This window comes from Eubalaena glacialis, chromosome 9 (genome assembly GCF_028564815.1).
Source record: "Eubalaena glacialis isolate mEubGla1 chromosome 9, mEubGla1.1.hap2.+ XY, whole genome shotgun sequence".
NCBI classification, from domain to species: domain Eukaryota; kingdom Metazoa; phylum Chordata; class Mammalia; order Artiodactyla; family Balaenidae; genus Eubalaena; species Eubalaena glacialis.
This window is the reverse complement of record NC_083724.1, coordinates 57427420-57453084: the sequence shown is the minus strand read 5'-3', so window position 1 is coordinate 57453084 and position 25665 is coordinate 57427420. Positions and strand designations below refer to the sequence as shown.

Genomic DNA, 25665 nt, shown 5'->3' with positions numbered 1-25665 from the left:
CATATATACACCACATCTTTTTTTTAATAAATTTATTTATTTATTATTTATTTTTGGCTGCGTTGGGTTTTCGTTGCTGCACACGGGCTTTCTGTAGTTGCGGCGAGTGGGGGCTATTCTTCCTTGCAGTATGCAGGCTTCTCATTGTGGTGGCTTCTCTTTGTTGCAGAGCATGGGCTGTAGGCACGTGGGCTTCAGTATTTGTGGCAGGCAGGCTCAGTAGTTGTGGCTTTCAGGCTCTAGAGCACAAGCTTAGTAGTTGTGGCTCACGGGCTTAGTTGCTCCACGGCATGTGGGATCTTCCTGGATCAGGGTTTGAACCCGTGTCCCCTTCATTGGCAGGCAGATTCTTAACCACCGCGCCACCAGGGAAGTCCCACCACATCTTCCTTATCCATTTATCTGTTGATAGACATTTAGGTTGTTTCCATGTCTTGGCTATTGTAAATAGTGCTGCTATGAACATTGGGGTGCATGTATCTTTTCAAATTAAAGTTTTCTCCAGATATATGCCCAGGAGAGGGATTGCTGGATCATATGACAACTCTATTTTTAGTTTTTTGAGGAACCTCCATAGTGTTTTCCATAGTGGCTGCACCAATTTACATTCCTACCAATAGTGTAAGAGGATTCCCTTTTCTCCACACCCTTACCAACATTTATTACTTGTAGACATTTTAATAATGGCCATTCTGACCAGTGTGAGGTGGTACCTTGTAGTTTTGATTTGCATTTCTCTAATAATTAGCGATGATGAGCATCTTTTCACATGCCTATTGGCCATCTGTATGTCTTCTTTGGAGAAATGTCTATTTAGGTCTTCTGCCTATTTTTCGAGTGGGTTGTTTGTTTTTTTGTTATTGATTTGTATGAGCTGTTTGTATATTTTGGAAATTAAGCCCTTGTCAGTCACACCATTTGGAAATATTTTCTCCCAGTCCATACGTTGTCTTTTCATTTTGTTTATGGTTTCTTTTGCAGTGCAAAAGCTTATAAGCTTGATTAGGTCCTCTTTGTTTATTTTTGCTTATATTTCTATTGCCTTGGGAGACTAACCTAAGAAAACATGGGTATGATTTATTGTCAGAGAATGTTACTTTCTCTTCTAGGAGTTTTATGGTGTCTTGTCTTATATTTAAGTCTTTAAGTCATATTGAGTTTATTTTTGTGTATGGTGTGAGGGTATATTCTAACTTCACTGATTTGCATGTGGCTGTCCAACTTTCCCAGTGCCTCTTGCTGAAGAGACTGTCTTTTCCCCATTGTATATTCTTGCCTCATTTGTCAAAGATTAATTGACCATAGGTGTGTGCGTTTATTTCTAGGCTCTCTCTTCTGTTCCATTGATCCACATGTCTTTTTGTGCCAATACTATGCTGTTTTGATGACTATAGCTTTGTAGTATTGTGTGAAGTCTGGGAGGGTTCTGCCTCCTCAGGATTGGTTTGGCAATTCTGGATCTTTTATGGTTCCATATAAATTTTAGGATTATTCTAGTTCTGTGAAAAAATGGCATAGGTAATTTGATAGGGATCGCAATACATCTGTAGATTGCTTTGGGTAGTATGGCTGTTTTAACAATATTCATTCTTCCAATCCAAGAACATGAGATATCTTTCCATTTCTTTGAATCATCTTCAATTTCCTTTATTAAAGCTTTGTAGTTCTTAGCATAAATGTCTTTCATCTCCTTGATGAGGTTTATTCCTAAGTATTTTTTTTTTTTTATTCAATTTTAAAAGGGATTGTTTCTTTACATTCCCTTTCTGATATTTCATTGTTGCTGTAAAGAAATGCAATCGATTTCTGTATGTTAATCTTGTATCCTGCTACCTTGCTGAATTCATTTATCAGTTCTAGTAGTTTTTGTGTGAAGTCTTTAGGGTTTTCTATATATTGTATCATGTCATCTACATATAATGACAATTTTACCTCTTTCCCTACCAATCTGAATACGTTTTATTTCTTTTTCTTTTCTGATTGCTGTGCCTAGGACTTCCAAATTATGTTGAATAGAAGTGATGAGAGTGGGCATACTTGTCTTGTTCCAAATTTTAGTGGGAAGGCTTTCAGCGTTTCACCATTGAGTATTATATTGGCTGTGGGTTTGTCATAAATAGCTTTTATTATGTTGAGATATGTTCTTTCTTTATCCACTTTCATAAGGATTTTTGTCACGAATGGATGTTGAATTTTATCAAATGCTTTTTCTGCATCTATTGATATGATCATGTGGCTTTTATCTTTTCTTTTGTAAATGTGGTGTATCACATTGATTGATTTGCATATGTTGAACCATCCTTCTGACCCTGGGATGAATCCAACTTGGTCGTGGTGTATGACCTTTTTTATATATCATTGGATTCGGTTTGCTAATATTTTGTTCAGAATTTTTGCAATATTTATCAAAGATATTGATCTATAATTTTTTTTTCTGATAGTGTCTTTGTCTGGTTTTGGTATCAGGGTGATGGTGGCTTCATAGAATGTCTTTGGGAGTGTTCCTTCTTCTTCAGTCTTTTAGAAGAGTTTGAGAAGGATCAGTATAAGTTCTTCTTTGAATGTTTGGTAAAATTTGCCTGTGAAGCCATTTGGTCCTGATGTTTTGTTTGTAGGAATTTTTTTTTTTTTTTTACAGATTCTATTTCACTTCTAGGGATTGGTCTGCTCAAGTTATCTATTTCTTCTTCATTCAGTAGTTTTGGTGAGCTGTATGTTTCTAGAAACTTGTCCATTTCTTCTAAATAGGTTGTTGGACATGTTGGCATATAATTGTTCATAGTATTCTCTTACAGTTTTTTGTATTTCTGCTGTATCAGCTGTGATTTCTCCTCTTTCATTTCTTATTTTGTTTATTTGGGTCTTCTCTCTTTTCTTCTCAGTGAGCCTGGCCAGAGGTTTGTCAATTTGGTTTACCCTTTCAAAGAACCAACTCTTGATTTTATTGACTTTTTTCTATTGTTTTTAATCTCTATTTTATTTATTTCCTCTCTGATTTTTATTATTTCCTTCCTTCTGCTGACTTTAGGGGGTTTTTTGTTCTTCTTTTTCTGATTATTTTAGGTGGTGGGTTAGGTTGTTTATTTGAGATTTTCCTCGTTTTCTGAAGAAGCTCTGTATTACTATGAGCTTCCCTCTAAGAACTGCTTTTGCTGCATCCCACAGACTTTGTATGGTTGTGTTTTCACTTTCATTTGCCTCAAGGTATTTTTAAATTTCTTCTCTGATTTCATCATTGACCCAATTGGTTTTTTAGTGGCATGTTGTTTGGTCTGCACGTAATCATTTTTTTCTTATTTCTTTTTCTGTGTTTGCTTTCTAGTTTCATGCTGTTGTAGTCAGAAAAGAGGCTTGAAATTATTTCTATACTCTTAAATCTGTCAAGGCTTGTTTTGTGCCCTAGTATGGGGTCTATCCTAGAGAATGTTCCATGTGCACTTGAAAAGAATGTGTCTTCTGTTTTTGAGGATGTAATGTCTTGAAAATATCAATTAAGTCTAACTGTTCTATTGTATCATTTAGGATCTCTGTTGCCTTATTGCTTTTCCATCTCAAAGATCTATCCATTGATGTGAGTGGGGTGTTAAAATCTCCTACTATTATTGTATTTCCATCAATTTCCCCCTTTATGTCTGTTAGCATTCGTTTATGTATTTGGGTGCTCCTATTGGGGTGCATATATGTTGACATGGATAACTAATAAGTACCTGCTGTATAAAAAATTAAATGAAATTCAAAAAAAAAGAAACTAACACAACATTGTAAATCAACTATACTCTAATATAAAATAAAAATTAAATTTAAAAAAGATGTGTTTTATATGCGTGTGTATATATATATATATATATATATATATATATATATATATATATATACACAATGGAATATTACTCAGCTGTAAAAAACAGAATGAAATGTTGCCATTTACAACAACATGCATGGACCCAGAGAATATAATACTTAGTGTAGGAAGTCAGACAGAGAAAGACAAGTACTATATGTTATCACTTATATGTGTAATCTAAAAAATAAAACAAACAAATATATATAACAAAACAGAAATAGATTCACAGATATAGAGAACAAACTAGTTGTTCATTGGGGAGAGAAAGGGGGAGGGGCAAGATGGGGTATGGGATTAACAGCTACAAACTACTATACAAAATATAAAAGCAACAAGAATATATTGTACAGCACAGAAAAATATAGCCATTATTTTGTAGTAACTTTAAATGGAGTATAATCTATAGAAATACTGAATTACTATGTTGTTCACCTAAAACTAATATAATATTGTATATCAACTATACTGTAATTAAAAAATGAAAAGGAGATATTCATGGATACAAACACATTTTCATCTAACCTTATCAAAAATATTAAATCCTGTAGACATACATTTGTAACAACCTGGGAAGATCCTCTTTTGTCAGTGGAGATAAAACAGATTTCTCAAAAGAAATATCTTTGAGTGGATCATTGATAATAAAAATAAACTAGTTAAGTCTTCTCTTTTTAAAGCCATGAAGAACTTACAAGGCTAATTGGAAGGACCAGCCTTCTTCCAGCCCCTTTTGCTGAAAAGAAGAGCCCCTCGTGTTTCCTAACACTTAGTTCTTTGCTGACTCTTTTGCCAATCCCCTTACCCCCCCTAAAAAAAAAGGCCAGGAGAGTTAAAGTCTCAAAAACTGATTTTAGATTTGCTAGAAAAATGTTGTGAAGTATTTTTCTTGCCAACAGAGTTTAATCTAAATGAAGATTGAATAATATAAACTCAGTATCACACTTGCCTCCAGGTTATTCACTTCCTTTGCCTTAAAACATTTTCTGCATTACTATTCATCCTTCACTTCCATTAATTTTGTGGCTTGATGTGTGTTCTCACACTCCTGAATCCGATTACCAAAAATTCACTTACCCAGCCCTTTAGCATTATGTTATTTTATGTATATGCTAATTTTATTTTTATGAAAAATTTCAAAAATATACAAAAATAAATTGCATAAGGAACCCCCATTTACCTATCACCCTGCTTTAACAGTTATCACATGCTCATCCCATTTCATCTATACCACCACCTACTTCCCACCACCACCTTCTCCCTCATATTCTTTTAAAGCAAATTGTTTCATCTGTAAGTATATTTTGCTTCTGCTGACGTAACCAGCTCTGTTATGTTTCTTCCTTGGGTTCTTCATGCAATTTCCATCAGACAGTTTTTAGTTCCTATGCGGGAGTTGTATCTTCTACTTTGAACTTTCCATCTGCATGTAATGAATGATTGAATCTAGCTGGAATTCAATGCATGCTAAGTACGATGTCTACATACAAAAATCCAGAATGGAGCTAATGGGAAAAATAAAACTCGGACAACACGGCAAGAACAATAGTACCACAGTGAGCCATCTGTGTGTTGAAGAGAACCTATAATATTGTGTAAAATAAATGTTTAGGGAATTGGTTAGCCAGTAGGTCCTTAAAACCCTGCATTTTTGTGTTACATACTATTTTAAAACAGTAAAACCCAACCACATTTTATGTATTAAATCACGTAAATGTATTAGATCATAATGTCTTAGTTAATGGATTTGCATTTTATCTGCTAGGAATTTGCAACTTTCTCTATTGTAACTATTGTAACAATAAGACTATTGTAACTTTCTGCAGCCACGTCACCCCTTGTTCCTCAAGCTTCTCTGAGGTAATTTGTATGCCTGTTCAAGAGCCCTGCCTTAGTCTCCCTACGCTCAAAGCAATAGCACCACCGTGTGGTAAGATTAAAAGGTTTCCTCACACTAGCACATACAACTTTTTACAGCTGTTCTAAACGTGCTAAGTAACTCTTCAGCACTCTGGTGAAGCTTTGGACTCCTTCTCAGATTAATAGTTGTAAATCCATAAAATACAGTACATAGAATTACAAAGGGAACCACTTATATAAAAATACTGTTATAGCCAGGTATTCACAGACTCCAGTCAAGAAGCCATAATATGTTTATGTTATGTTTCCTTCAGAAGCAACTCTTCTCTATTATTCTTGTAATTAAGGATTGTAATTCTAGTTGTGTTTGCAGGTAGGCCTTCAGGAATTGCATAATGGTTTTGCCTTCATCTCTATGAATATTTATATGCTGTATAAGAAGGGACAGGATTAGAGTCTGAACAGTGAAAAAATGTTGGGTTTTGTATCCAGGTCCTCTAAATACTTGAAATTTAGATACTCTTGCCAAGAAGAAAGGATGGATTTCACAGGGTGCTTCTGAAAGTGTGGTCTTGCAGCATAAGGGCTTACCCTGTGTGCCTTTATGGGACCTACAAAGTGGGGCGGACTGGACAGTTAATGCTATGATACAGCTCTGCTGGGTAATTCCGCTCTGGAGGGCTCAGAACTAATTTCTTCCTCAGAGGGCTAATGGAGTAGCTCTATGTACCATTAGAGGGCACTGTGAGGACTCCGTTGCCAGCCAGGTGAGGGGTGACTGTTGGTCAGTTTCTAGGAGGTTCAGAGCCAAATGCTAACATCACACAGGTACAAACTCATAATGGAATCACAGCACTTACTAATATCTTTCCTCTTATTTTTAGAAAAGACTGTGTATATACATGTGTGTGTGATTATTATGTATATTCATGTGTGGTTAGAGAAAGGAAACTAACCTTTTTTTGTTCGTTTCATTGAGTGTTTTTTTAGTGCCTGTTATGTTAGGCATTGTGCTACTACAGCAGGATTAAATTTTAGACCCCAAATAAGGATATGTCAGAAAGATTACAATTGTATTTAATCAAATTGTTAGTTTCTACTCCAAAAATATACATATCTTTTTAATCAGGAGGAAAATAAATTTTTAAAATCTCTATGCCCCATATTGCTCAGTCATTATTGAGCGTCTCTCTGTATCAGACACCTGGAACCCCACTTCACATCCTCTAACCCTCAAGTCCGATTCCAGCCATGGCTGTGGTAAACAGGTTCCTGCAGGCTTCCTCCCTCTGCACTGAAAGCGCCTCCCCTCAAGCCTGTGCCTAGTTTCCCTCACTTCCTGCCTCAGGGCTTCTCGGATTCCTTTTTGTGAGTGCTCATAGGTGCCTGCTCAGCTCTCACATACATGCAAACCAGAGAGGTTAATGTCCCAACTGATGGGAGGCAGGATCAAAAGAATAAACAGTTCTCCCTCTTGTTCCTAGTCCTCTCTGAGGGGACAATTCTGATTTGAACCCATGCCAGTAACCAATTCAATAATGCAACCTTGTATTGACTTCCCCTCATCCCCTGTGCTGAACTCCTGCTCCATGGGATTACTTCTCAAATAAATTACCTACACCCCAGCCTTTGTCTCAAGCTGTGATCTCAAGGGACTACAGGCAAAGACACACTCCCATCCAACTGAGTTATACAAAAAGTTCAATGGGTCTTATAAAGAAAAAAATTAATGGAGAAACCACTCCAGGCTTTGGTCCACACTTTGGACCACCAACTAAGATGCTCATTACTCAAGCCCAAATAGTCCCTTGGAAGTATGCAAGTATGGGAGTGTGCTCCTTTGGGGCACAGTAATATTTACAAGTCTGGGAGCCAGGTATTAGCATATAGTTTCACATGTACTCCACACACCTGTGGAGATCCAACTTCCAGAAGAACAGTAGTTCCCCCATCCTCATGGAACATTCTTCATCCTTTCCCTAAACTGGGGGGAAATGTCCACTTCCTCTCTGTTCCATTTCATTCCTTGTAAGGATACCCACCCCCCTCCCACCCCACTCATACTTAAAACAATCTCCTTGATGAGTTTAAGCTTTCATAAAACATAGGAAAAACAACTTTGTCTTCAAACAACAGCTTTCTTCCTTATAATAACTCCCAAGGAAGAGATACACAAAGGACCTTCTTGGAAAATGAAGATGGGGAAAATATAGAGAAAAAAAATCCCACATGAATTAATATTGCAAAAAAAATCTCTACATTTATATTTTGTCTCATTTGGATGTCACAATGACCCAGTGAACTAAGTCTTATTATTCCCCATTGAAAATGAGCAAACTGTGGATTGAAGAAGTTTAGTAATTCTCCCCAAAGTCTCACACTTCCTAAGTGGTGAAACTCAAATTTGAATCTAGCTCTCTCTACCTTCCAGGTCCTTTCCAGTATTAATGCTGTGTAATCAGGATGAACAGTTTAATTTTGATTCTTGGCCTTCAATCCTCAATTTCTGTTTCCTTTATCAAGAAGAGTCTTGCTTATTGAATGTTCCTTTGTCATTGGTATCTCCCATCTGTCTTGTTCTGTAGAATTAATCTTCACAGGAAAACTGCATGGACTAGAAATATTTCAAGAAATTAACTGGTGTTGCTTTAGATTTATCTTGAGATACAAATATAAACAGGAAAGCACTTACATTCGGGGCCAGCCATGGAATTTCTGCAACTGTCACTCATCACAGATGCCAAAACAGAACCTGGAAACCTCCCCCACAAGCCGGAGGGAGATTCCCTATAAGCACAGTTTTCAGCAGCTGGAAAGTGTAATTTTATGAGCCTTCCAGATCTTCTCTGAGTCTGAATGACTTTTAATGGACAGATGCAAGCAGTATGGTTAGTTGGAATCTTCCACCACAGCAGCAGTGGGACCAGATACCACTAATTCTAGAGTGCTGGCTCTGTTTTAAGCTTTGTGGGTTTTGCAGCAGCTGTGAGCTGTGCTGTGAGGAGCCAGGTAGGACTTTTCCTGGCTCTGAAGCTTCAAGTCACTATATAATTGGCTCTAGATGATCTATATGGAAACATAGACATGCTCAGGAACTTAAAGCCTTTACCAGACCATCACATTCCCCATTTTTTATACAAGTAATGCAAGAACATATTGCTACAAAAATTCAAACCATACAGAAATATATGGAGTAAAAAGTAAAAGTCCTTTCCCCCAACCTCAAAGGCATTCACCTCCTAGAAGTAACCACTGTAACAAATTGGTATATATACTATACATTTTCCTGCACATGTTTTATACACACATATAGGTGTTTTACAAAATGGAATTGAACCAATGACATTGAACCCTGCCTTTTTCACTTTACAGTATAATTGGTGGATTGTTGCCACTGTGGATTCCTGGTTTCTAATCTCAACTGGAGAAAAGTTTGCAATTCTTTTTTTTTTTTTCCTTTTCAGTTCTTAAAGTTATCTTTGTTCAACTCCTTTATCCTGCATTCCTCACTCCCATGGCTTCTCCAAAACCTTTGACTTTTTCCTCAAACACTCACTGCCTTACTTAAGGCCAATAGTCTCACCAAGAAAATAGAGATCATCGTCTTTAAAAAAAGTCGTTCAGTTACTGCCTACCTACCACCTCAACCGCAAGCTTACCTCACATGCATTCTCTTTCAGGCTCTCCTCCTTTGCAATAGAAGTGTCCATTCTTTTCCTTAAGATCTATCCCCTCTACTTGTACTCTGAATGGTGTACGTTACCACACCAGGGGCATTTTGGGAGCCAAAAAGACTAAGTTCCAGTCTTGTTCTGCCCTTTCTAGCTGTGTGACCTCAGACAAGTTACCTAAGTTCTCTGAGCCTAGGAAAGGTTCTGTTCCCATTGTCAATGAATGATTTATAATGACACTAATCTAAAAGGTTTTTTTATTGTCCTCTAAGAATACTCATTGTTCCAGCCATTCTATCTCTTCGTATAACATTTTCATTAATTTTGTTGATACATTTTCTTCATTAAAAAAAATGCATAGGTAAAGACCAAGTAAATGCCACAAACATAGCATGTTGCACTAAATCTCTATGTAAATCAACATCTTCAAAATAAGTTAGAAATCTAAGAAACTTTACAGGAAAACAAAAAGAACCCAAAGAACATAGAGCCACATTTTCTTATCAGTCTGTCACTTTATTGTTATTAAAACAATGACCAGGATGAATAATAGGAAACCTACTATAATGTGATTGACTACAATTTCTGTAAAAGCTTTCTGTTAAATGACTCCCAAAACTATAGCTTAGGAATTTGAAAAGGACCCTTAAGAGGGCTCACCTAGTCCAAAGCATAGAGTCGGTCTTTCCAACATTATTGCTACAGTTATCATGGTAGGAAGAAAACTCCACATGCAATTCTGTCTAGATGATTCTGTTCTTAAAATAGGATTTAAATTCACTGAGGAAATCTGTTGTCTTGGGTGCTCCTTTTTCAAAGGAAGATACTTTTGCTTGAGAAGCCTCTGGGAAAATGAACTTTTTTTTTTAACCCTTCCCTTATATTTAGGCTTGTTGTGTTGGCTAATCTCTAGGAGATTGTGTGGTAGGTTTCTGCTATCTGTGAGTTGTGGTAGCTTCATCAGCACTCTTAAGAATTCTCATCCAAGGTGCTGGTATCATTGATAGTAGAGTCCACTGTTTAATGAATGAGTTATCCAGAGATTCACCTGCCATGGGATCTCATGCAAAACTTGCCACCTGCTTTTGTGCATAGCATTCCTTTCACCATGCTATTTCACCACTTTTCTGACAACCGAGGTTATCGCTATTTGCCTTTAGGTTCAAGGTGCTTTCTTTCATGTCACATCTCTCCATAGATTCGGATAGGAAGTTGTGATGCATGAGTCTGGATGTCCTAGAACCACACCTTAACTAATGTAGAGTAAAATCTGGGAGCAGTTCCCTCACCCCTGTCCAGGGTGTGTGCTGCTGCCATCATGTGCCAGCTGTGTGACCTTGGCCAAGACACAAACCCGTCAGACTTCAGATGCCATATTTTCATAGCTGCAGCCTGAGGGGCAGGCCTGTAGTTAAACACACATCTACACATCTAAGGGCTGACTGTAATCCTCTCCAGAGACCCCAGAGGGCAGGTGCTATCTTCCTGCTCTGCCTCTGCCATGCTCCAGAGTACAGGACCCCAGATTTTGCAATACTCAAGGTACATCTACTGTGAAAAACATGCACCTCATTTGTGTCTTCTTTTGGATCATGGAGGGGAACCTGCACACATGTCTGGCGCCAGAGTTTTGTGGCTGCCACCCAGGGGACACCTCTAGATTGCCTGGCTCATGGCCAGCAGAGCCTGTACTCTTGGGTCTCCTGGGACTGCAACAAACAGAGAGACAGTTCTTGGCTGGCCACCACCCCGAGGGCACAGCACAGAGAGAGTGGACAGATACACCACTGTCCCTCTGTGACAGAGGCCTACCTGCTTGTCCTGGAGCCTGGCCTGAAGGGAAGAACCCTCTGGCACACGTCTGGAGGCCCACTGAGATGCCCTCTGGGAAGGAAGTCTCTCCCAGAGTCTCCCTCACTCCAGGCACATAGAGCCATACTTTTATACACAGTATATGTCGTGTGTACATATAATATATCCTCTTTTTCTCACTGAAACATTTCAACACATCTTAAAATATCATGGCTTATTTAACAATTATTCTACCCATTGTTGGGTTATTTTCAATTTTTTTAATACTCTAACATACATCTATTGTGAAAAATATGCACCTCATTTTTGTCTTCTTTTGTATCATCCACTTAGGATCTATTGTTCAAAGTGGAATTTCTGCATCAAAGACTTTTTAACCACCATTCTAGATTCTCAGCTAAGTAATCAGGGGCCACCAGCAATAGATTTATTTTCCAACAGGGGCCACCAGCAATAGATTTATTTTCCAACAGTCCACCAGTGCTGTGTTGTTCCTGTAATTTATCTTAGATAGTTATGTGGAGATGTGGTTGTGCCTTTAGTTTGCTTTGTTTTAATTACTACCCAAATTGGAGACTTTTTCCCATCAAGATTTATAGTCTATATTTCTTTGTTGATAAATCATCTGCTCTGGCCACTTATCAAGTAGGATATAAATCTTTTGTATTTTTTATTTTTTTATTTTTCAAATAATTTCACATTCTATAAATTATTCTAAAAGGATTTTATTGGTTTTGATCTTATATTTTTGTATAAATATATTTGCATGAATTAGCATGTTGAGGATAATAATATTTTCATGTTTTAAAATCTCTTTTTGGGAATTCCCTGGCAGTCCAGTGGTTAGGATGCCACACTTTCACTACCAGGGCCCAGGTTCAATCCCTGATTGGGCAACTAAGATCCCACAAGCTGCGCGGCACAGCCAAAATAAAATAAAATAAAATAAAATTTAATTTAATTTAATTTAAAAGTCTCTTTTTTTGTTAAACTACCTTTCTAATCCTTGGTTTTATTAATTTTAGTTTTTTTCTCTTTTAAAATTAATTGAATCTCTGAGTTCTTATCAAGATCTTGGCAGGAAACAGAAAACATATTTAGAAAGTGTTACTGAAGAGAGTGTGCTGAAAGGATTGTTTACAAAAATGTGGGCAAGGTTAAGAGAACATAACAAAGCACAGGGTCTAGGAACATTTATACACTTTTACCATATTTAGGCCTAAAGGGGATATGGGAGAGAATGAACCTACAGAGAGTTTGCAGCCTGGAAAAAAGGGCCTCCTTATAAGAATTATATCAGTAGAATGCAGCCTGTACCAGGAATGCCTCAAGGTGGGGCGAGAACAGGGCAGAGAGATGGGAACTAAATACCCTACCCCACCTCTTCCCAATCTCTTGCTAATGCCTCTCATAAGCCAATTCAACCAGAAGACAGAGAGAAAGGGAGCCTGAGTGATGCAGTCTGTAGATGTCAGCCTCCTGGGCTACAGAAAAGGGCAGAGAATGTAAGGAGGGAGGGGAGCAATGGAGAACAACCAGCACATAACTATACCCATGGTCTCTCATATTTCTGCACATCTTGTGAGCAAAGACATTCTGGACTATATTATTAAGTATGCTTGTGTAGTGAATAGCCTTGGAAGACAGAGATAATGTCTCCCTCTGGAGCAAAGGGCAAGCATGATTACCAACCAGAATAAAAAGATAATGTCTCCCCCTGGAGAAAAAGCAGTCAGCTTTACTGCCCGTTATAAAAGATTTGTAATCTAAACTCAGCGTTTCCCTCCTGTAACACAGTCCTTGATGTGTATAGCTGGCCTCTATCCCTCTTTGCATCATGCTGTAGGAATTGGGAGTTGGGAACCAGTGAAAAATGCTGATACTCTGACTGCTGCTGTTGCCATGAGTAACAAATTATCTTTTGTCTCTGATGCAGAGTCTCATATCTTTTACTATCATCCATGAAACTATGGCAGGCTAACTTGTTAGCTTTGAAGTAGCGTAAAATCTCAGATTCTTCACAGCTCTTGACGATTCAAAAAAGAGAAGCCAAACAAAACATAACAAACCAACTGTATTTGTCATGATTGGAGGTGGCTATTACTCACCTCCCTACTCTGAAAATTGATCATTAATGAGAAAGAATTAAGCACTCCTTCACAGTTGCCAAATAGCCTCAGGTCATGAGGGAGAGCTCTTTATTACAGAAAAATGCCAGCTTACAAACATAGAAGAAATGATGGAATTAGAAGAATAGTTACCTTTTCCCCACTCCTGATGAAATATCTGATTTAGGCAAGGAGAGTTTGAAGGTTGTCAAAGTATTACCCCAAAGATAACTTATTTGTCTCAACGGGAAAAACAAAATGGAGAGATCAGGCAGTCACTACTTAAAGCTTAGTAACAATAACTGTAGGACAACCAAACATTATGTATACTTAATGAAATGCATATGAAGTACCTAGCATCACTTATAAAGGATTATTATCAAAAGTGCTTAACTTGAATGTAATTTAACCTTTATAGTTAATGACTTTGTACAAATGATATTTTTCCAATACTTAAAAAGTGATTGAAAGTTAGGCAAACTGTTCCACTTTGCCTGGGACTGTCCTGGAACTGAAACTCCTCATTCCAAGAAACCCCAGTCCTAGGCAGACCAGGATGGTTGGTCACCCTAGCATAAGTTTAACCAATTAGACTCTTCATAATTCTAATATATCAGATTTTCATAAATCTTTTAAAAGTAGACACACAGTGATAAATTAGGCAAAATGTTATAATGGCTACAAAAAAGATGAGTACACTAATGACAGTTTTACACTAACAAGAGTTCTAATTCAATGGAAAAATATTTATTCTTTATTATATCATTATTATTATTACTTCTTCCTGACTGTACAACTTCTGAAACTTACTTAAAAAGTCAGGATTACCTCTCACACCAACTGAAAATGCAGATAAAAATGTTTTGTCATCTTTCAAGATGATCTTACCAAGTATACTACCCAGTGGGACAGGTCCTTTTTATAATTTATATTTTGCCTATTATACAAGAAACTGTACAAAATATTGTCTCTAATTAATCAGATATATTTTCATTCTTATAACCGTAATAGTAGTAGTAGTAGCAGTATAAAAGAGACACTCTTCTGAGTGTTTTACCTTTGTAAGATAATATGTTTAGTTTACTATGTCTGCTTGGTCTTTTTTATTAAAATTACAGCTAATATAGTTTATAATTAATTGTTTGGAGTAGTGGGGCCCAGTCTGATTCCTACTTTGCTTCTTTTCTCATTCTTCACCACTTCTGCCCTGGGCATTGTTTCTACTGGGCTCTGTCTAACCCTGGGAGTTGGAGCCAAACATTCTAATTTTAGGAGAACAAAATGACATGAAATGTCTGGATGGTTGATATCCTCCATCATTATTATAACTTTCCTCTCAGTTATTTAATCTGTATTTAAAATTTTTTTAACCTATCTGTATCCTCCTTTATTTGTTATGAAATTAAATCAATTAATACCTGCAAGTACTAATGTACATATTTTCAACCATCTGGTAAAGAAGCGAGTTCAGTACTCACATAGTGAGTTTTCTGTTCTCTCCAATTCATGATGTTTTTATTCAACTTTTAATATTCTGAATTATTGCCATGCAATTCTTAAAGATGATAACAGTGTTTTACTACTGTGCTTCTCATATACTTGGACGTAAGGGGTAATATGCTGAGAAATCCATAAAACCACAGGTTAAACATGGATGGTCCTCCTGGCATGAGCTAAGGAGTTCCAAAGTAGATTGTAAACTTCATGAAGGTAGGCATTCTGTTTTATTCACTATTGTACCCCCAGTGTCCCAGCACAGTGCCTGGAACATAGTAGGTACTCATTAAATATTTTTTGAATAAATGAAGGAAATGGAAAGCTTAGAGAGAAAACAATTTCATACGAAAAAACTTGAAAATATTAGCAACTGGAACATCATATTTACATTCAAATTTTAAGTTAAAACATAAGCTGCTTCAGGTTACAGCCCAAAGTGTCAGAAATACCTTTCTCCTCAGCTATTTTTTGGAGGGGAGGGAGATGATCTGGGTGAGAAAGTTGAGGTATTATTCTAAATCAATAAGTTTACATTGAAAACAAATAAAGAAGAAATTTGTTTTTCATTTTTTCTGGTCCATTATTTAATTTTTAAATGCACAATGTGTATAGATTGCAAAAAGTACCCAATTATACTCAAATTCACAAATATGTATGGACTTTAATTAGGTTAAAAATATCTTAAACTTACTAAAGCCTAGAGAGTACTTTCTAAAAATTACAGTGTTCAGTGATCTTTAGAATCACTGACTATAACTACTTGGGTTCAAGATTTATTGTAAATCTATAGTAATCCATACAGTCAGTGCGGCATTGGAATAAGGATACACATATAGATTAATAGAACAGAATAGAAGGTTCAGAAATAAGACTACATGTATATGGTCAATTAATATTCAACAAAGATGGCAAATCAGTGGGATAAAAGTGGAACAACTATAAACTCATATGCAAAAAGAAATGAACTTCTGCCCATGCCTCATACCATATACAAAAATCAACTTGAAATAGATCCTAGATCTAAATGTAAAATGTTTAAACTTAAAACTATAAAACTTATAGAAGAAAACATTAGAGGAAATATTTGTGAACCTGAGTTGGGTAAAGATTTCTTAAATAGGACATAAAAAGCAGAAATCTTAAAATTTTTTAAATGATAAATTCAACTTCAACATAATTAATAACTTTTGATTTTCAAAAAGCATGGTTAAGAAAAAGAAAAGGAGAAAATATTTGAAAGCATATATCTGATAAGGGACTAGTATCCAGAATATTTAAAGAACTTTTGAAACTCAATAGCAAGAGGACAAAAAAATTAGATTTTTTGAAAAATGGGCAAAAGATTTGAACAAAGACCTCACCAAAGAAGATACACAAATGGCAAATAAACACATGAAAAGATAATCCACACTGTTAGTATTTAGGGAAATGCAAACTAAAATCACAATCAGATACCAAGACATGCTCACTGGAATGACTAAAACTTAAAAGACTGATAATCCCACATGCTGACAAGGATGTGGAGCTAATGGCACTTTCATATGTTTCAGTCAGAATGCAAAATAGTACATCCACTTTGGAAAGCATTTGACAGTTTCTTATAAACCTACACTTGCTATTTGACCAAGCCATTTCACTCCTAGTATTTGTTGAGAGACATGAAAACATATTTTCCCACAAAAACTTGTACTCATATATTCATAGGAGCTTTATTCATAATAGCCTAAAACTGGGAACAACCCAAATGTCTGTTGATTGGTGAAGGCATAAACAAATTGTGGTGTATTCATATGATGGAATAAAAAGGAACAAACATGCAACAGAGTGGACGAATGTCAGAAGCATTGTGCTAACTAAAAGCAGCCAGACACAAAAAGCTTCATACTGAATAATTCCATTTATATGAAATTCTAGAAGAGAGAAAGCTATAGCAACAGAAATCGGCTTAGTAGTTGCTTAGAGCCAGGGGTGCGGAAAGGAGATTGTCTACTGAGGGACCCAAAGGAACTTTTTGGGGTAATGAAAATATTCTATATATGATTGTGGTCATGGTCACTTGACTGTCAAAACTTACCTAATTAAACACTTATAATTGGTGAATTTTATTGCATATGAGTTATACCTTAATAAACCTGATTTAAGATAAAAATACTTTGCAGTTTTTGCATCACTTAATGCCTGGTATATGAATGAGTCAAGTTCCAGGTGGGAAAATAGAAACCACACTAAGTACTTCAAGAGGAGATTTAAGAGATTGGTTACAAAGGTGTGAGACACCTGAAGGAGTAAATAAATAGCACTGAGGTAATCAAAAGATGGTAACTGAAGGACCTGCTACCATCCCTATAGCTGAAGGAACAAAACAGAACTGGTATCTTTGAGTTCAGAGCTATGGCTGAAACCTCTGAGGAAGGAGTACCCCCAGGCTACTGTGGGTATATCTGCAGAGAGAAGAGATTGGGCTGCAAGAGGGAGGAAATTGCTGTCACCAGGAGGAAGGGCCACTGCTGGGGCAATCCAGACAAGAAAAGGAAAAACAAGAAGGATCAATCTCTTTTCTGTCCCTTTTCTATCCTCCAATCTCTAGCAGCTCCTATTGTTGGAAATGATCAGGGACCCAGCTGAGAAAGGAGAAATTTTGCTTCCAGAGCCTAACCTCAGAATCAGAGAACAAATTAGAGAAAGTATGAATGTGAAACCGAAAGACAACACGTAAATGACACTTCTGGTTTATCCCACTTTTAAGAATATTAAGATTAATCAGGAACTTCAGGTGGTTTCATCCTTATCCCTCTATTATTAAATTCCCAATCAATGTTTCATTTAATGGTTTTAGCATCCATTGGTTACTGTTACCTACATTCATTATTTCATTTGGGGTGACAACACAGCAATTTTCTGATTTTAGCATTTTTGTGCTCTTTTTATCTGGAATTCTATCAAGAAGAAGTGGATAACTATTTGGTTATCCTGAAATACAGTTTGTACAGAAAAGGCAGGAAAAATCTTGATTATTCCTCTTTATCAATTTTCAGATGGTGACTTAGCATCCTCCAAAGATGATCAATGCGTTGGTGGCTTTTGTTAGTATTAGAAACTCAGAACTTTTGTTGATATATTTAAAGTTTTTAAAATTCATCGAAGGCATTATTCTTTTTGATATTCATATTGTTCCATCTTAGGTCGGTAGGAGCCTTCATAGTATTTTTTGTTTTCTGTATTTTTATTTATTCTGGATTATGCTTGAAAAAATGTCAAGTATGTCCAATTTAATTCTACCCCCCTCATTTGACTCTAAATCTCTCAGATCTTGGAAGAAATTTGCAACTTATTTTGCACTTTCTTCACGTAGTAAGCTGCTAATAAACACTCGAATTGTCTGCTGTTGAGTCACTTTATGGAAACATTCTTAAGTGGCCTCTCAACAGTGCAAACTATTTTAAAAGCCAATTTTAATTACAAAATTTCATAAAGTTGTTCAACTCTAACCAAGTCTTCAAGTCCAGTCTTGAAATCTTGGTTATTATGTGTGCTTCTTAGGGGGGGAAAAAGGGAAATAACAATGCAAAAGGTAAATAGAATAGAATTATGCAATCCAGAGAGGAAGTACCTTAAGATTTTAAATCTGTGTATGTTTTTCTAAAATAAAGGAACATAAGTATTTTTCCTAAAATGGATTCAGTTTAACTCTTACTGTTGTAACAATGACCATCACCATAGAGTGTGGGAGCAACTAGAGAACAAAATGGATTTGGGGACTCACCTTCTTAGGGAAGCCTCTTTTTCCTCCAGAAAGAGTTAGCAGTCTTTTGGTCTGCATTAATTCTGTTCTTTATACATGTGTAGGTAAAGAAATAGGTAAATTGCAGCACCTCCAACAAGATGCCCAGGCCAAAACTTGGGGAGATTTCCTAGGCTTCTCCTTCCCCTCTATGGTGCTATTGATATGACTTCTTAAGACCTGCAATCCTTGCCCTCTTTTCTTTCCCTCCACCACTGCTGTGATTTAGGCTTTCAGCGTAATTGAACTAGGTTATTGGCCTCCTAAATGCCTCCAGTCTTCACACGTCAGTTTTTGCATTGCCATCAAAGTAATCTTTCTTAAAATGGATTATTTCACAGCCCTTGAGTAAAATCCTTAAAAGGCTCCTCTTTACCTTTAGGGGGGAAAAAAAGCCAAATTTCTTAACATGGAATATAAGACTCTTCATGATCTGGCCTCTATATAACTCTTGTCTTCCTCTTTCCTGCCTCCTATGTCATCCCCAAGACCCTCAAGTCGCATACCCAATGCTCCAGCAAAAAATACTGACAGAACTCATCACACTAGGCTCTCAGACCATTCTGCATTTGAACACAGCTCTTCCCTTTACTTAGAAACTTCTCTTTCTTCAAATAGTTAATAAAGATTCATCCATCAAAAGTCAGCCCTGAGTTTCCATTTCTCACCTAAAATTAGTATTATACCTATCTTACCAACCTTGCAAACCTGTATAATGGTCAAAATGACAGAATGGCAAGGTGCCAATACAAATGTAAGATCTAATCATTGTTAGAGGAATGATCATTGTTTTTGATTGACACACCTGCTTGAATTAAAGAAACAATATTTAGCCTCGGGAGCATTTATTTCTTAGAATAATCTCAGCAGCTTCCTACTAAAAGAAAAACTGTAAAGGCATTTTACAGTTTGCAAAGAAAATCTTGAGTGACATGACCAGGGATACAAAATCAGTTTAGAGACAAGACCAGGATTCTAGTCTCCTGATTACTAGCCCAGGTCACTTTTCATCATACTTTACTCAGTTGTCTTTCTCATTCTTTATTATAATCCACAGGCCAAGTGATTCCGACACACACCTGAGTCTGCGCACCTAATAGTGGGGTAGTAATCATTGTCTTTATCTTTTATTGTACTTATGTGATGAACAGCTTTATTGAGGTATTATTCACATACCATACAATTCACCAATCTAAATTGTACAATTCAATAGTTTTGAGTATAATCACAGAGTTGTGCAACTATCACCACAATCAATTCTACAATATTTTTATCACCCAGAAAGAACCCCCCTGACAGCCGTCATTCTCTATCTCCCTTCCCCTTAGCCATTGCCAAACACTAATCTACTTTCTGTATGGATTTTCCTATTTAAGACCTTTCATGTAAAGGGAATCATACAACATGTGGCCTTTTGTGATCGTCTTCTTTCACTTAGCGGCTTTTCAAGGAGTACTCTATGCTTTAAAATTATCAGTGTAACAACAATAGAGATAGTTTAGAAATTAAGGCGAAAAAAATCATCCATAATCCCATTCTAATACAATCAATATCATACTTTTCTTTCATTTTCTTTCTCCTCTGTAGGTACATTTTCATCTGATTGGAAAACAGATGGAGAGCGACCCTCGCTCCCACCTTCCCAGAGCCCAGACCGAGGGCCAGGCAGGGGAGGAAGAAGCGCTCCCGCCCATCCCCGCCGGCGCCTCGTTGACGTCACTGCTTCGAGCCGCAGACCCCCGCCCTCCTGCCCCGTCGCGGTCGCTTTGACAGAACGCGATGGCGGCGTGTGGGTCTGCCGGAGTACCGGCGACCGTGTCGGGAAAGCAAGAGTTTTACCAGCTTCTGAAGAACCTCATCAATCCAAGCTGTATGGTGCGGAGGCAAGCAGAGGAAATCTATGAAAATATCCCAGGTCTGTGTAAGACTACATTCCTCTTAGATGCCGTCAGAAATAGAAGAGCAGGTTATGAGGTGAGACAAATGGCTGCCGCCCTGCTACGACGGCTTTTGTCCTCTGGGTTTGAGGAAGTCTATCCAAATCTGCCTTCTGATGTTCAGAGGGACGTCAAGATTGAACTGATACTGGCTGTTAAGTTAGAAACCCATGCTAGTATGAGGAAAAAACTTTGTGATATTTTTGCAGTGCTGGCCAGGAATTTGATAGATGAGGATGGCACTAACCACTGGCCCGAAGGTCTGAAGTTCCTTGTTGATTCAATCTACTCTAAAAATGTGGTTCTGTGGGAAGTTGCACTTCACGTTTTCTGGCACTTTCCTGGGATTTTTGGGACCCAAGATCGGCACGATTTGGATATCATCAAACGGTTGTTGGACCAGTGTATTCAAGATCAAGAACATCCAGCAATCAGGACATTATCTGCTAGAGCTGCAGCTGCATTTGTACTTGCTAATGAGAATAATATTGCTCTTTTCAAAGACTTTGCAGACTTGCTTCCTGGAATCTTACAGGCTGTGAATGATTCATGCTACCAGGATGATGATTCAGTGCTAGAATCCCTTGTTGAGATTGCAGATACTGTACCTAAATATTTGGGTCCTTATTTAGAAGATACTCTGCAATTGAGTCTAAAGTTATGTGGAGACTCTAGACTTAGTAATCTGCAACGCCAGCTGGCTCTTGAAGTAATAGTGACCTTGTCTGAAACTGCAACCCCAATGTTGAAGAAACATACAAATATTATTGCACAGGCAGTTCCTCATATATTGGCAATGATGGTTGATCTACAAGATGATGAGGACTGGGTAAATGCTGATGAAATGGAAGAAGATGATTTTGACAGCAATGCAGTTGCTGCTGAGAGTGCACTAGACAGACTGGCTTGTGGGCTCGGTGGAAAACTTGTTTTACCAATGACTAAGGAGCATATCATGCAGATGCTTCAGAGCCCTGACTGGAAATATCGACATGCTGGCTTAATGGCCTTATCTGCTATTGGAGAAGGATGCCATCAGCAAATGGAATCAATTCTAGATGAAACAGTTAACTCTGTTTTGCTTTTTCTTCAGGATCCTCATCCAAGGGTGAGGGCTGCAGCCTGTACTACACTTGGACAGATGGCTACAGATTTTGCACCTAACTTCCAAAAGAAATTCCATGAAACAGTGATTGCAGCTCTGTTGCGTACCATGGAAAATCAAGGTAATCAGCGTGTGCAGTCACATGCAGCTTCTGCGCTTATTATTTTTATTGAGGACTGCCCCAAATCATTGCTAGTTCTATATTTGGATAGTATGGTGAGAAATCTACATTCCATCTTGGTGATTAAACTTCAAGAGTTGATTCGCAATGGAACTAAGTTGGCCTTGGAACAGCTTGTGACAACCATTGCCTCAGTTGCAGATACAATAGAAGAAAAATTTGTTCCATACTATGATATATTTATGCCCTCACTAAAGCATATTGTTGAGCTTGCTGTTCAAAAGGAACTCAAACTTCTGAAAGGAAAAACTATCGAATGCATTAGCCATGTTGGTCTTGCTGTTGGGAAGGAAAAATTTATGCAAGATGTATCAAATGTGATGCAACTGTTGTTAAAAACACAATCAGACTTAAATAATATGGAAGATGATGACCCTCAGACCTCTTACATCGTTTCAGCATGGGCCAGAATGTGTAAAATTCTTGGAAATGATTTTCAACAGTACCTTCCACTGGTTATTGAGCCTCTTATTAAGACTGCTTCAGCCAAACCTGACGTTGCTCTCTTAGACACACAAGACGTGGAGAATATGAGTGATGATGATGGATGGCAATTTGTAAATCTTGGAGACCAGCAGAGTTTTGGAATTAAGACTTCAGGGCTTGAAGCAAAAGCAACTGCTTGCCAGATGTTGGTTTATTATGCTAAGGAGTTAAGGGAAGGATTCATGGAGTATACAGAACAAGTTGTAAAACTGATGGTTCCTTTACTGAAATTTTATTTCCATGACAATGTTCGAGTGGCAGCAGCAGAGTCCATGCCTTTTCTCCTGGAATGTGCAAGAATTCATGGCCCAGAGTATCTTGCACAGATGTGGCAATTCATATGTGATCCCTTAATCAAGGCTATTGGAACCGAACCTGATACAGATGTACTCTCAGAAATAATGAATTCTTTTGCAAAGTCCATTGAAGTAATGGGAGATGGGTGCCTCAATGATGAACAGTTGGAAGAACTGGGAGAAATACTGAAAGCAAAACTTGAAGGGCACTTTAAAAACCAAGAACTGAGACAGGTTAAAAGACAGGAAGAAAACTATGACCAACAGGTTGAAATGTCTCTGCAAGATGAGGATGAATGTGATGTTTATATTCTGACCAAAGTATCAGATATTTTGCACTCATTATTTAGTACTTACAAGGAAAAGATTTTACCGTGGTTTGAACAGCTGCTTCCATTAATTGTAAATCTAATTTGTTCTAATAGGCCATGGCCAGACAGACAGTGGGGATTGTGCATATTTGATGATATCATAGAACACTGCAGTCCAACCTCATTTAAATATGTAGAATATTTTCGGTGGCCAATGCTACTAAATATGCGAGACAACAACCCTGAAGTCAGGCAAGCTGCTGCTTATGGCCTGGGTGTTATGGCACAGTTTGGTGGAGATGATTATCGTTCTTTATGTTCAGAAGCTGTTCCGCTGCTGGTAAAAGTTATTAAGTGTGCAAATTCCAAAACCAAAAAAAATGTCATTGCTACAGAGAACTGTATCTCAGCAGTAGGGAAGATTTTGAGGTTTAAGCCTAACTGTGTAAATGTAGATGAAGTTCTTCCACACTGGTTGTCATGGCTTCCATTGCATGAGGATAAAGAGGAAGCTATTCAGACTTTGAGTTTTCTCTGTGACTTAATTGAAAGTAACCACCCAGTTGTACTTGGTCCAAATAATTCCAATCTTCCAAAAATAATCAGTGTAATTGCAGAAGGAAAAATGAATGAGACTATTAACTATGAAGATCCTTGTGCCAAACGCCTAGCTAATGTCGTGCGTCAGGTACAGACTTCTGAAGAATTATGGTTGGAATGCATTTCCCAGCTTGATGATGAGCAGCAGGAAGCCTTACAGGAGTTGCTAAATTTTGCCTGAAGCACCTTAATATTACTTGAATATCATCCACCATAAAAGTAACTCCGAACAAGTGTTGTGAGTGGATTCCATTATGATCGAGAGAACTGTTCTCTTCCTGCTAAGCAGTTTATATGCCTTCCCCATGTTTCTCCAGGATTAGTCAGTGTTATAGCCTCTGTTTACCTTGCATGTTTTATCTCTTAAACACAGACCTTGGTGATAACCTGTGCTTCTGTTGTCTTAAAATGTTTGTCACCTTTCCTCTAGTTGATGTGAAGTATATAAATTGTTGCTATTTGTCTGAATTATTGATGCTGGGCAAGCAGTATACTTGGTGTCAAGATGTCATGCTGCCTACCACAAGATGCTAAGAGCTCACAAAGATGGGATAGGAGAACTTCCAGGACAAATATCTTTGGAATTGTGGGTGAAGAATATAGTGGCAGGCTTATTCCTCCTTGATAATACTCCTAGTTTTCATAGTAATGGGAGGATGCTGAAATTGGAAAAGAGATTTGATATATTACAATAGATGTGGGAAGTTTTCTCCATAATACATATGAACTTTTTAATAATGTCCTCCTGAGAGTGAGATATATCCATATTCTAGTTCCCAAAGGGTCCAGCTGAGAGTTAAAACTTTGAAGTCTTAGACCAGTCTCTTTTTTTTTCAAGTTATCCAGGACTCTAAGGACCATGGTTACTGAAAAGCGCATCCTGGTACATCTAACATTGGTAGCATGTAACATACTGTAACAGTGTTTGACAAATAGTAAATAATATTTGTGGGAGTCAATCAGTGTTATGTATTTGAGCAGAATATTGCATTGTGTATGTATGCCATTTTTTCCTGCAAAGCAGTTCAACAAGAAGAGAAGCCCTGATTCAAAGTGGGGCTTAAATAGATTTCTATTTTGGAGAATTTCTTAATAGATTATATGGTAGCATTAAAGAGAATTCTATTGTGATCATGAAAGGGAAGCAAAATTAATTTAATCTTTAAACGAGAAAGAGAAAACAGCTTTGAGAACAGTTATTTAGCAGTAGGTATACATTGTAAGAAAACAGTTCTGTAAATCTAGGGTTAATTATATTAATTGCAATGTTGGTCTTTAATGTCAGGCTTTTTGTAGGGTAGAAGAAAACCTTTCTACTCAGCAAGTTATTAATCCAAAATTTAAGAACAAATACATCTGTCAGGATTTCCTGGGGCTATTATGAGTACCGTCTATGTAACGTATTTAGTAAATATTTAAGACTTAGTAAGTGCTTAATAAATGGTAGCTGTTATTGCTGTTGGTGTTTGTACTTCTGCTGTGTTCTTTTTTATGGTTTGGAATTCCTTTTACATTAGAATCTCTGTTTCACCTCCTGCAAGTTCATGAGCAGGCCATCTAGGCCATTGTGGACAGAGATATGAAGTTGAGATTTTAGATATGCAATTCTTGTACATTCCCTACAATTATTTATTGTTAATTAGAGAAAAAAGAAAAGGACATTAGGTACAGTATAGTCACAATTTTAAGTTTATTTAAAATAAAATTTAAAAGTATAGATGAATAAATAGAAAAACCCCACTACAAAGTATTGATATTACTGTAATAGGTTTTCTCTGGATGGTGGGATTGAAAGGCAGTTTTGCTTCTCACTTATCTATATTCTAAAAGTTCAAGCACCTGATTCTACTTTCATACTAGCTAAGATCTCAGTCAATTTGGCCTCTCCATGACCTATAGCTGAGGTTTCTTCTACTCACCTGCACCTCTTTATCTTAATTAGTATCCCTTAATTAAGAAGCCCTTGGTAAACATTTCTAGCAATTCCCTACACTCTTGTACATGAGGAACTGGAAAATCTACCATATGACTTGGAATTAGGCACCTGGAGAATTTTGAAGTATGACAGACTTAGATTTGAATTTTGGCAAACTACTTTTTTAACCTAAACAATTCTCCATCTGTGAAATGGCCATAATACGTAGCTCATAGGATTGTGAAAATTAACGGAGGTAACGAA

The 25665-nt window shown here is 37.2% G+C and overlaps 1 protein-coding gene across 2 annotated transcripts; it reads left to right on the top strand.

Moving 5' to 3' along the window:
* The first annotated feature begins 20346 nt into the window (after nt 1-20346).
* RANBP6 (RAN binding protein 6) lies at nt 20347-24939 on the top strand. Of its 2 annotated transcripts, XM_061199051.1 has the most exons (2): nt 20389-20485; nt 21601-24939. In XM_061199051.1, the coding sequence occupies exons 1-2, from the start codon at nt 20471-20473 to the stop codon at nt 23665-23667; spliced, it is 2082 nt and encodes a 693-aa protein (XP_061055034.1). In that variant the 5' UTR covers nt 20389-20470; the 3' UTR covers nt 23668-24939. The 2 variants fall into 2 exon arrangements, with proteins under 2 accessions (XP_061055033.1, XP_061055034.1); XM_061199050.1 differs by having other exon boundaries at nt 20347-24939.
* Nucleotides 24940-25665: the final 726 nt, after the last annotated feature.

Coding starts and splice junctions, on each gene's coding strand:
- RANBP6 (XM_061199050.1), top strand. CDS start 20,350: ATGGCGGCGTGTGGGTCTGCCGGAGTACCGGCGACCGTGTCGGGAAAG.